Below are 11,397 nucleotides of genomic sequence, written 5' to 3' on the forward strand. Positions count from 1 at the left end.
ATGATGTTTTTGTCCTTGCTAAGAGTGGTGAGTGCGTCCCTCTCCTCTCTACTGATGTTGGAAGGTGGTGGTTTGGCATTGCTGAGGCAGGATGAAACTTTGATTCTGAGCTGTTCTGCTTCAGCCTTTTTCATTTTGTTGTTGCGGATGGCTGACTCAGTAGCTGTGATCATCTCCACCAGAGGAATTCTACTTGGTGCAACCGCAAAGTTCAGTCCCCTGGCAAGAATCTCTGTCTCCGGCTGGGTGAGCTGTCTGTCAGATAAATTCTTCACCCACTTTTCTGTCTCCCTGGCATGTAATTGACTACTGGAATGTTGTCTTACACTGAATGTGTTGTTATTGGAATAGTGATGGTGTTGATGAGTTATTAGTAAGTTAAACTTGTTTTGTTGTCGAGTCTTGGACTTGACATGCTGTGCTAAGCGTGCCTGATCTGTACAGTCCAACACTTGCTGAAGTGTGGTCTGATCTAGACACATTGGTTTCTGTTTAATGTGCTCTTCTTTGGCCTTCAAGGCCTCAATAGTAAAATTGGTCTGTCTCACCCGTTCATTCAGCAGCTGGGTCTGTGTCTTCTGAAGGATCTTGCTTGCCCGGTGCCCGACGATTTTAGTTCCAGGCTCTTGGGAATGATGCCACTTTGTCGACATCTGAGATTGAATCGCAAATGGTTCCTGTAGTCTGCCCTCTTCCTTGCTGTTTTCTCAAACTCTCTAACTAGTTTGAGGCAATCCTGGTCAAAGTTGTTCAAAATATCCTGATGCATGCTCAATAATCCAGGTAGAAAAATCCCAAAAAAAAGTTCAATCTGGTCCTATGGACATTCAAAAAAACAAAAAACAAAACAAAGCAAAAAAAATGTAGATACGTTTCGTCTCCCATCCGAACGAGATCTACATTTTTTTGCTTTGTTTTTTTGAATGTCCAGAGGACCAGATTGAACTTTTTTTTTTTTTGATAATAAGGAATAACTCATTTAAAGTTTGCATCAATACTTAAAAAAATAAATACATGTTTGGAATATTGAGCTGCAAGAAAAGCTATTACAAAGAGATGGCTTACCATAAAGGACAAGTGTGACATAAAATTACATCAAATCAACGTTGTACAAAAAAAAAAATCGATTTTATTTTAAAGTAAATTCTGAGGAAACCTAAATTGTTGTGAGGAAAAGTACACAACCTTATGTCCTTCTGTTTAAATATGCTGCTTTAAATGTCTGTAATCATATTTTGTTGGCTTTTCTAAAATTAAATAACGAATCACTCAGTGTAAGATTCAACCTTTTCTATATTATGAACAAACAGTAAGGAGGTGATAATGACCGCTCTGAACATCTCAGTTTGATTTAATCAATGTTTATCTGTCTGACCAGACCTAATATTAGTGACCCTGAGGAGCTAACACACACAATGACAAACATTTATTTACCTGCAGTATTTTACAGGCGCAGAGAGCATCGATGTCCGCTGCAACCAGTAGTGCAACTCTCTGAATGTGAAAAAAAACATAGTTAATCAGAGAAAAACAAACGCTTTCTGTCTCAGTTATAAACGAGGCTATGATGTTAGCTAAACCCTTACGTTGTGAAATAGCTCCCAACAACCCACCAAGCTTACCTGGTTGGTCACAACATCGTAAAAATCCTTTCTAATGTCGGTGACGAACATTTTCCAGTGACGAGTAAAAACGTTTAGAACGAAATAAGTCTGATAAAATTATAAAATGCTTTAAACGAGTGTTTATTCTTCTTTGCTGTTAGATGTCGCCGACTACGACGTTGTTTCTGGTTAGAAATGAGGCGCCAAATCCATGCGTCACTTCCGACCAATCAGATTGTAGCAACATGGTACACGTCACTTCTAACAACAGAGAAGGGGTTCTCTGCAGACCAAAAGTGGGCGTTTCTGGCAAATAGGCGTTTGTGGATGGCGAACACTGATTGGCTCTGGGCAGAGCCCTTTGCTTACCCATAGATGTATCTATGGTACACGTTATTTGCCAACCGCTAATAAAACCCAAGAAGAAGAATAGATCACAAACAAAACGGCATCAAAAAGTAGAAGCTGTAAAGATGTTAAAGGTTTAACCCCGTAAATTTTTAACTCAGAAGTTAATGCTTAAAAAATGGTATTTACTAATTAAATATTTTATCTAAATACTGTAAATTTCAGAAATATTTTTAATTTTTCTGCTCTACATTTATGAGACATTTAAATGTAGTGCAGCCTTGTTAAAAAAAAAACAACTAAAAATTAAAATACTTCAAATGAGGATTAAAGTACCAATGCTTAAGTTATAATAATTTTGTAATATTTCTTCATATTTTTTTGTTAAGGTTAACTTGTCCTTCTGCAGAAGTGAAATTTGGAAAAACCACAATAAATAAAAACTGTTTCACTAAAGCCAAATCAGTCCAAATCTGTTGATTTATTTAGGATTAAATTTTGTTAAAATTCAGTCCAATTTTGATTACATTTTTAAGGATTAATAAAAGTATTTTCAAAATTCACACACAGGCAGTGTCCTTATATTCAGTAGGATTTAGCACAATGTATGAAACGAGTGTCCATCTGATTCTGGTCCTAAAAGATAACAAATGGAAACGGTTTTCAAAAGAAAGTGTAACATTCACCATTAAGTTTCATCATTCCAGCTCAAACTGAGATTATTTGAACTCTTATGTTTGTTTGCCAAACATTTCTGGCTTAAATTTCTATACATCAACAAAAGAAAATATGTAAACAACAGTAAATTCCATAACAAGGGAAATCAGGATGTTGTATCAGCATAAGCAGCTATTCATGACAATAAAACTCGCATCAGAGTTTAAGAACATCTCGATGTCAACAACAGATTAAACCATCAAACATAATGCATGAAAAGCCCACGTTTAACTAATCAGAGGAAGTTTGGGCGTAACTAAATTTAAGAAACGTGTATAATTATAAAAGCAGTATTATAATAAAGAAAACCCAAGTGCTATCAAATATGAATTCCAGTTTATTGGTCATCACATGTAAAGGAAACAAAAAGGTCTCAAGTTCAAGTAAACCCCAACATGCCACCAAATAAATATGCTTGTAAATCATTTAGTTTAACCAAATAAAAGTGTTTGAGGTCTCAAAATCTCCCCATGGAAACACTGACACAGATTCCATCAAAAATAACAGTTATAGGCAGTAATCCTTAGAGGTAAAGAAAGGCAGCATGCCACATTGTATAGTTACAAGTCAATCTTGTAGTCGAAATAGTAAAATAAAGACAGAACAAGATTAGAACAGCTCGTGCAGTTTATACGTCATTCACTGACAGAGATTTGAGGTGTGCTAAACAAAGGCACAAATTCATTTTTCCCTCTGTTTAGTTTGATCCAGACCAGTTCAGCTCACTTAACAGCATCAAGAAGCTCTTCAACCCTGCAAAGCTTTGGATGAGTAAAGCAAAAAGGTCCAAATGGGGGGGGGGGGGGGGGGTGTGTGTGTAAATTATCACTTTAGAAGATTCTTCTAAAGCAGGGAAGTTAAATTTACAGTACAAATTAACCAAAAAGTGTAGAATTTCCTTTTTTTTTTAAGCTGATGAAAGCTAGCATACGTAACCAACAAACTTGAAGTGCCAGTTCAGATATTCAAAGCGTAGAAAACCCGACCAGCAGGAGAAGTGCGAGGCTAGCACCATCACCTGAAAGGGTCACGACCACAACCCAACTCCGCTCGGACACATCAGAAAGATGTGGTCCTGTCGTCACAGCTCCTCTCCTCCTCTGGTGAACATTCAGAGTTAAAGTGGCCACAGAGCCGGTGCACCGTTACAGACTCCGTGAGCCGGAGACCAACAACACAGGGAAACATTTACCTCACAAACACTTTAGTCACATAAACTCGTGATAATACGGCAAGATGTGCAGTCCAGCTATAGCAGAGATTAAATTTGGATTTAAAGTACAGCAGGCACAAAAAAATAAAATAAAAAAATAAAATGAGAAGCAAGAGTGTCACTGCTACATTTGGATCTTGTACCAAGAATTGGGCACACGTAACCATATATTAATAAAATGTGCAGAAAATAAAAAGCTAAACATATTTTAGGAAGACGTGAAGATTTAAAGCTAAAGTCTAAACAGTGGCAACAAGTCATGCTGTTTTGATTCATTTGCTTTAAATAAAAGGGACGGCCATATTTGAAACCATGTACATTAAAGGTAAATTATTGTTCCAGTGTTTAAAATGTTGTGGCTGAAACTTCATTCTGTGATCCAAGCAACTCAAACACTAAATGTTTGTCAGCGACTGAAAACAGTTCTAGTGAATGCACCAAATGTGTTCATCTACTTTCCAAGAAAAAAAAAGAAGCAGTTATTTTAAATGAATAAACGGTCTCCCTTGTCTTTAGGTTATTTATAACCAAAATGGTAATAAATGCTGAGCTGCAGTAGCTGTGTGCACATATTCCTTCCTCTTTTAAACAATGTGACTTAGTTCTTACCACGGACAAAATATACAATGAACATCTCTAAACTCAAAAGTTCCCTTAGTTTAGATCATTTTAATCACACTTAACTGTTCTGTGATCTTAAATGTGAAGTTTTGACCTGTAACCTGTGATAAATATCCTTTTTAAATGACTTTCTGAGGTGTGCTTCTGATACTTTGATTGGAACCAACAAATCATTGACACGACAAGAAGCTGAATTTTGGTACAGTCTGTTCGAAAAACCCAAAGAAAAAAACAACAACTTTGTGTCATTAAACAAAAACAAACCTTTGCGCTTCCGTTTTGCTCCCTGAACCATAATGTCAAGAATTCATGCAAGTTAAATTCAGCTTTCTTGTTTGTGCACTAAAGCTTCAACTCTGCTTGTTTAAAAAGTTGCAAGTTTATAAAACTACCACATGTAACAGACCAAATGTATCAAGTTTTTGACATCTTTTCAGGTTTGAAAGCCGACGCGTTCATTTGTAAACTCAAAAGAAAATTCCCACGATAGAGCTAAAGAAGGATTTTACGACGCCCTGTTTAAATAAACCTCGATTTACACGGCCCTCCATATAACCCAGTTCAGAGGAGTAGAATTCAGTGGCAGCTGGTCTACAGGGGCAGGAGGAAGTTGGAGTTGGCGAGTTTACGCTCATGCGCAGAGGGGACGGTCTCTCTGTGACGAAGGGGCCTGTGGGAGTCCGGATCCTGAAGCGGAGGAAAGTGCTGCCTGTAGCAGAGCCAGGCGAAGGTGAGACCCAGCAGAGACCCGACCAGTACGTCTACACGAAGGACAGAGAGGACAGAGATAAGAGGACATAAGGAAGTAAATCAAGGTTCCCACTGAAGGGCCCATCATTTTTATAGATCATTTGGCTCCTTTCCTTCCTGAAATTGTTAATATTTTACAAATGTGAATAAACAGTTCACTTTTTTTACTGTTTGCAATATAGAAAGGTCCACACAACGTGTGAAAAAGAAGTAATACATTTTAAGTCTGATTTTGTGTGTTACTCAAGTTAATCATTTTTAAAGCAATTAAAAAAAAAAGTTAAAAAACAGCACATTGCAAACATTTATTGGACCCATTTTTAAGTAGCTCACTTTATTTAATTAATATGTAACCAAAACATCAAACATACAAAGTCGACATTGAATTTTTGTCTTTTTTCAAATAAGATGCGAAGAAAAAAGTTATATCAGGCAACTGGCTTCAACATGAATTCAGTTCTGAACATTACAAAAGTAAATTTAATATAGTTTGAATTAAAAATAGATCAAAGGCTCAGTTGATAGAACTGTTGCCTCTCAGCAAGAGGGTCGAAGGTTCAAATCCCGGCCCGGGCCATTTCTGGGTGGAGTTTGCATGTTCTCTCCGTGCATGCGTGGGTTTTCTCCAGGTGCTCCGGTTTCCTCCCACAGACCAAAAACATGCATGTTAGGCTGATTGACAACTCTAAATTGTCCCTAGGTGCGAGTGAGAGCGAATGGTTGTTTGTCTCCATGTGTCCCTATGATGGACTGGAGAGACCTGTCCTGGGTGTCCCCCACCTCTGGCACAGCGATAGCTGGACATGGACCCCAGTGACCCCCCGTGACCCGAAAAGGAAGAAGCGGGTACAGATAATGGATGGATTAAAAAGTTAGCATTTATTTGCTTTATGCGCTATTTTATCTTTATGTAATTTAAAGGAATCCTTCTTTTTGTGGCAATTCTTTCTTTCATTTATTTATTTATTTTTTACCTCCATTTGTTTACAACCAGTCAAGCAAAACAGTCTGAAAAGGATGAACTGTGCCTGAACAGGTCACATTTGGACTTTGTTTAATTCAGCACCATTTTCATAGATTTTAAACTTTTTCTTGCATGTAGCATTGCTGACCAACCCAAGTATCTGTGAATCTGAGCAGTGTTTTAAACCCCCACCTTGCCAGTGGTGTTTGTAGTCGCAGGTTCTGGAAAGGGCGATTACAGCTGCGATGAGGAGAGGGGTGAGGAAGGCACACATCCGCCACGCTCTGCCCTGGCCCACCACACTGAAGCATCGCAGTTTTCCTGCAACGTATAATGCCGTAAAACCCAAACCTGCGAAGGCAACTGAGACAGAAATCAAAAATAAAAGGAGAAGCATCATCAGATTCAGAAATTTTAAACACAAGATGAATTTTACAGAACTAAAGGGCTCCTGAAGGTCAGTGTATAGATCTATTTTGTATCCTTTTCTGTCTTTGTGAACTTATTAGACATTTTATCAGCCATTCAGACAAGTGACCATACTGGTCTCTTACAGGAAGAGTGCCCACTGGGAAAGCTCTTTCTTCCCTCTATGACAACATCTGGATCACCACTGCAGCGCAGCTCCAAGTTCATCTGACCGTCAGGGAAGCAGCGATAGAAGAAGTCTGGTCTCGGCCTGCAGGAAAAAGGCAAAAAAAGAATAGAGGAAATGCAGAGGGTGCATTTACGCTTTTATACTCCAACACAGGCTAAAACAGTTTATGATGCTCAGTGGTCTCAGTTTACCTGCCGACAACAAGTTTGATGACGTTGGTGAAAACTCCATTAAGCACCAAAGTCAGAGTCACGGCTGGATGACGAGAAGAAACAACAGATTCATGAAAGAGACATGTCAACTCAAGAAGCTAGCAGATCTTTTTTAAAGTGAATAATCAAAAATCTGGTATTTGTGTTCATATCTTACCCAAGGAGGCTTCTTTTAGATCGCCATGCTCCGATTTATTAAACATGGTGAATACCAGAATTACAATTAGGGGAGTGAAAACAGCAACGCTCTGAAAGAGACAAAAAATAAAAATAAAAACCAAAACAAACATCAATATTTCTGAGTCTCGTAATTAAAGCTATTTGATGCAAAGCCATGAAACAAAATTCATTGAGAAAACCTGCACATTTTCCACCTCATACTGATGGTTAATGTGTAATAAATAAATAAATAAATAAATAAATAGGTAGGCTAAATTTGATAACAGTTGCCAGCTATTACGTGCTTTTGTTTACGTACAGAAACAGCCAAAGTGAATGAAAATAGATCAACATTGACGACCAAGATGGAGCTGTTTGGAATGAAGAAGTCACAATTTTGATGTATTAATACATATTTACTCATATTTGTTAAGATGCAGATAAGTGCTACGTTTACATAAAGTGTGCACCTGCATTTCAGAACTGCAAAGTAATATATCTGGAAAACAACTGGCGTGAACTCTTTCAAACTGCACCAGTTCAGGATAACCTTTTTGATTTGGAAGTTTATATTTTGAAAATAAATAGCTTTAAATCTGATTACTTTTTGTCTTGACTAAAGACGGATTTCTACTAAAAAACTGAACAGTTTCACAACATTCAGGTGTAGACATACTCACAAACATAAGAGAGGTGGGAACGTGGTCCGTCTCCACACGGTGAAATTTATAGAGCCACATCTCCTCCGCCTGGATCTCTCGGTAGAAAGGAGGAAGCTGCTCTGTCACACTAAGCACAGGACAAAAAGATACTGGCATTTTAGATGTTTCACTCCAGTAAATGGAACTGTACGCATAAACAAGTATGTTTTAAAAACGTACACGAACACGAAAAGCAGCACCAGTCGGACGGAAATCTCCGACAGGAATCCTCGCAGCAGCCTTCTCTTCATTTTGTTTCTTGGAATGATGTCAATCAAACATCGTTACTCCATCTTTTCCTATGACGGGGGTAAAAAAGTATTACTTTGTAGATGCCGTCTTTTCATTATTGGGTGCGTTATGATTGAACATCAGCTGTAATTGCATCAAAGCAAAGTGTTGTTGTGAATTTACTTTATAAACCAAACATTTCAGAATAATTAAGATTTTTTTTTTAAATATATTGGTTATTTTTAAATTCTTCAAAGTTTTTACACTATGCCATTTTTCCACTGAAGAAGTACAAATGTCAAGTAAATGTAAGGGTTTCTTGTTATATGTGGTGAAATACTGGATTTAGTGACATGTCTTCACTAGAATTGATCAAAAAAAATCCATCCCTGGCTCTCATGCCAGGTCTAAATGACCTTTCCACTGATACAACCCTGCAGTTCTGAGAAAGGCAGGCACACTTGTGCTTTTGAAATAATGTTCGACTGTGATAAAAGCTGTCTATTATTACCTTAAGGCAAACATATTCTCCCGCTTGGAAACGTCTCAAACCCTGATATTTCCTACTCTGCTTTTATGTATTGATAACAATAACCATTTATTGGTTTTAATCTCATGGGTTCAAGTGAGAAGCCAAATTGTGGATTTTTTTTTCAAGATAAATTAAAAACCCAAATACATTTGAAACAATTTGTCTACTTTGAAGACTAAAACAGCTGATAAAGGTACTAATACTTCTCTAGATCATCCGTCACAACTGTAACTGTACTGAACTGCAAATGTCAGCTAAAACACTTTGATTGTAAGGATTAAAGTACCTCAGATATATTTTTGCATCTTTGAGGACAAATTTTAAAACCTAGTCAGTTTAACTTTATTGTATACATGCCTCTAGTACCGTAATTTAATTTTAGCCTCACTGGTTTCGTGTTGGAAAGTGACGAAAGTTATTATTTTTGTTATCAAGAATCAAATTTCAGTTTTTTTGCTTATACCTGATTTAAGCAAACAGTGCAGCAGATTTATTTTTGATTCATATACCACTGTTCCCTGAACGCAAACAAATGTGATAAAAACACCAACACGTTATATAAAAATAAAAGCCTTCATATGAAGGAGTTGTCTATAAAAAAATAAAAGCTCAATCAAGGAATGATACACAGATAAATGTTTAAATAAGTATCAAAAGGCAAGATAGCCAGTGAAACAACTACAAAATGTATAAATGAGACTTCATAGCGAATGAAAAGAAGCATTGTTGTTTTTAAGAGATTATTAAAATATAATTTATATGCACAAACCTCTTAACAGTCAGTGACAGACAGGAGTCTGTGCATCACTTTAGCATGAACATGAAGGAGTCTGTTTTAGCCACCGGTTTGAATTTATTAAATTTTCAAACATAAAAATACCAAAAACTTTAAGCAGACCAATTGCTGTTGAAATCAGCTTTAACACGTTTTTAAGAACACCTTTTACTTGACAGCTTCAGAATGGCAAGCCATCGCCTGACTAAAAGGACAGCATTTATTATTAAAGCACACAAATCACTGACTGAGAAAAGATCAATCCTGGGCTTTTATTTTTGTTTTGGTAATGTATTAAACAAAAATGTTAGTTTCCAGCAGCTTAACATCCATCTGGTGAAAATTATTCAATTAAAATCTTATCAGTCTGGATTTTGACCATACACAGCACGTCACTTACAGTATTTTAAATATTTTTCTGCACAGCAACGCATCAAATACTTTGTGGCAGCATCAAGACCCATGAGTGTATTTGAGACAGCTCATTGTTTGGAAGATTTAAATAAAAATAAAATAGGACTTTCTGTTATGGTCCTAAACAAGTTAAATAACATTTAGAGAAAAAATATTAATTGGCAATACAAGCAAATAATAAAACAACTAAAATAAAAACACCAGGATTTCCAAAAGGGTCTATTCCTGGGCATCATCTTTTTGGTATCTTTTTATGACAGAATTTTACGCCAATACATTTTAAAATATTTGATAGTACTTTAATCTTATCTATATAGGGCGGCTGTGGCTGAGCGGTTAGAGCAGTCGTCCTCCAATGGCAGAGCTGGGGGTTCGATTCCACCAGCAGTCACATGCTGAGGTGTCCCTGAGCAAGACACTAAACCCGATTAATCTCTACGGATTCAGATTAGCTTTGCAGAGATCTAGTAGAGTGCTGTATGAATGGGTAAATGAGGTCACAGATTGTAGTGTAAAGCACTTTGAGTATCTTGATAAGATAGAAACGTGCAGTCCATTTACCATAAATATTTTTCTTACATTTTAATGAGTCTTGTCAAACAGGTCCTGTTTATGTCCCCGGGGGTGTCCACTGTCCTGCATGCTTAAGACGTTTCTGTGCTTCAGCACACCTGGTCTGAATTAATGGGTGATTAGCAGCCTGGACCCCCAAGAGTTAATTCAGGTGTGAACCAGATGTGTTCATACAAAGAAAGTACAACATGTAGGATAGTGGACCTCAAAGATGACAACGGATTAAAAGCATTTTAAACAACATTAATAGTAAATAAATGTGTTCTTACTTTAGATCACTGTTAACAATAAAAGTCTTGGATCAATTCTCCACGAGCTTGGTCTGATTAGCTGTTTAAAGCCTGAAATAGGCCACTTGTCCTCGGACACATTAAATACGAGCCTAGTCTTCTCTGAATTATAGAGCCTTAATTAAATTAAATCAAATCAAACCCCTTCAGTAAAAGAACAGAGGAAAAATTAATAAATAAATGAGAAAAGAGAGATCGAAAGCTAAGCTAGCAAGCAACATCTGTCAAACCAGACATCTGGCTCATTTCCGCCTCGTCCATCAGAGAATTACAAGTTTCGGTGACAAACCTCAAACAAGCCGCGTTTTCTGTCTTCGTCCTCGGATTAACATGTTCCAGAAACACACGTCGACGTCCTCTCCATCAGCCCGCAGTTTGAGGACGTCTGGCGTTTTAGGGAAACCGAGATGTTACCGAGGAGGCGAGCTGCGCGTGAAGCTAGTGGAACAACGCAGACACATCCTGTTGCAACTTTCACAATAAAAGCCCACAAATGGCGAACAAAGCGGTCAGGCCCTATAGACGATTTCTTTTTGTGGAAACATTTCGTCTTTCATCCAAAAGACTTCATCTGTCCGAGGCGCCACAACAAACTCAATCTTAGAAATAGCACCTTCACATAGTGGCTTGGTTGGATTTTTCTACCTGGATTATTGAGCTTGAATCAAGATACAATGCAAAGTACTTTGAGGTTA

General features: G+C 37.4%; 2 protein-coding genes across 3 annotated transcripts in view; both read right to left on the reverse strand.

The window, feature by feature from the left end:
- The window catches only part of cdc45 (CDC45 cell division cycle 45 homolog (S. cerevisiae)), an 8,244-nt gene extending 6,571 nt beyond the window's left edge, over window positions 1-1,673 (reverse strand). For both annotated transcript variants that reach the window (XM_037680278.1, XM_037680277.1), the window contains exons 1-2: window positions 1,623-1,673; window positions 1,435-1,494 (exon numbers count right to left, since the gene is read on the reverse strand). In XM_037680278.1, coding sequence (XP_037536206.1) covers window positions 1,435-1,494; window positions 1,623-1,673 — 111 coding nt within the window. The remainder of the gene's footprint in view (window positions 1-1,434; window positions 1,495-1,622) is intronic.
- A 2,672-nt stretch (window positions 1,674-4,345) lies between these two features.
- Window positions 4,346-11,130, reverse strand: plpp5 (phospholipid phosphatase 5). Its single transcript, XM_037680279.1, has 8 exons — window positions 10,992-11,130; window positions 8,068-8,186; window positions 7,867-7,975; window positions 7,185-7,275; window positions 7,007-7,070; window positions 6,772-6,896; window positions 6,410-6,580; window positions 4,346-5,264 (listed from the first exon to the last, which is right to left on the reverse strand). The coding sequence occupies exons 2-8, from the start codon at window positions 8,136-8,138 to the stop codon at window positions 5,095-5,097; spliced, it is 801 nt and encodes a 266-aa protein (XP_037536207.1). The 5' UTR covers window positions 8,139-8,186; window positions 10,992-11,130; the 3' UTR covers window positions 4,346-5,094.
- Between the last annotated feature and the right edge of the window lie 267 nt (window positions 11,131-11,397).

Source organism: Nematolebias whitei, chromosome 8, assembly GCF_014905685.2.
Source record: "Nematolebias whitei isolate Nwh7 chromosome 8, NemWhi1, whole genome shotgun sequence".
Lineage (NCBI taxonomy): Eukaryota > Metazoa > Chordata > Actinopteri > Cyprinodontiformes > Rivulidae > Nematolebias > Nematolebias whitei.

Excerpts from the sequence above, each read along its gene's own strand:
- plpp5 (XM_037680279.1), bottom strand. The coding sequence starts at position 8,138 with ATGAAGAGAAGGCTGCTGCGAGGATTCCTGTCGGAGATTTCCGTCCGA. Across the intron at positions 7,071-7,184 it reads TCTAAAAGAAGCCTCCTTGG|CCGTGACTCTGACTTTGGTG; the intron begins GTAAGATATGAA and ends CTCGTCATCCAG. Across the intron at positions 6,581-6,771 it reads TCCCAGTGGGCACTCTTCCT|TTGCCTTCGCAGGTTTGGGT; the intron begins GTAAGAGACCAG and ends TTTCTGTCTCAG.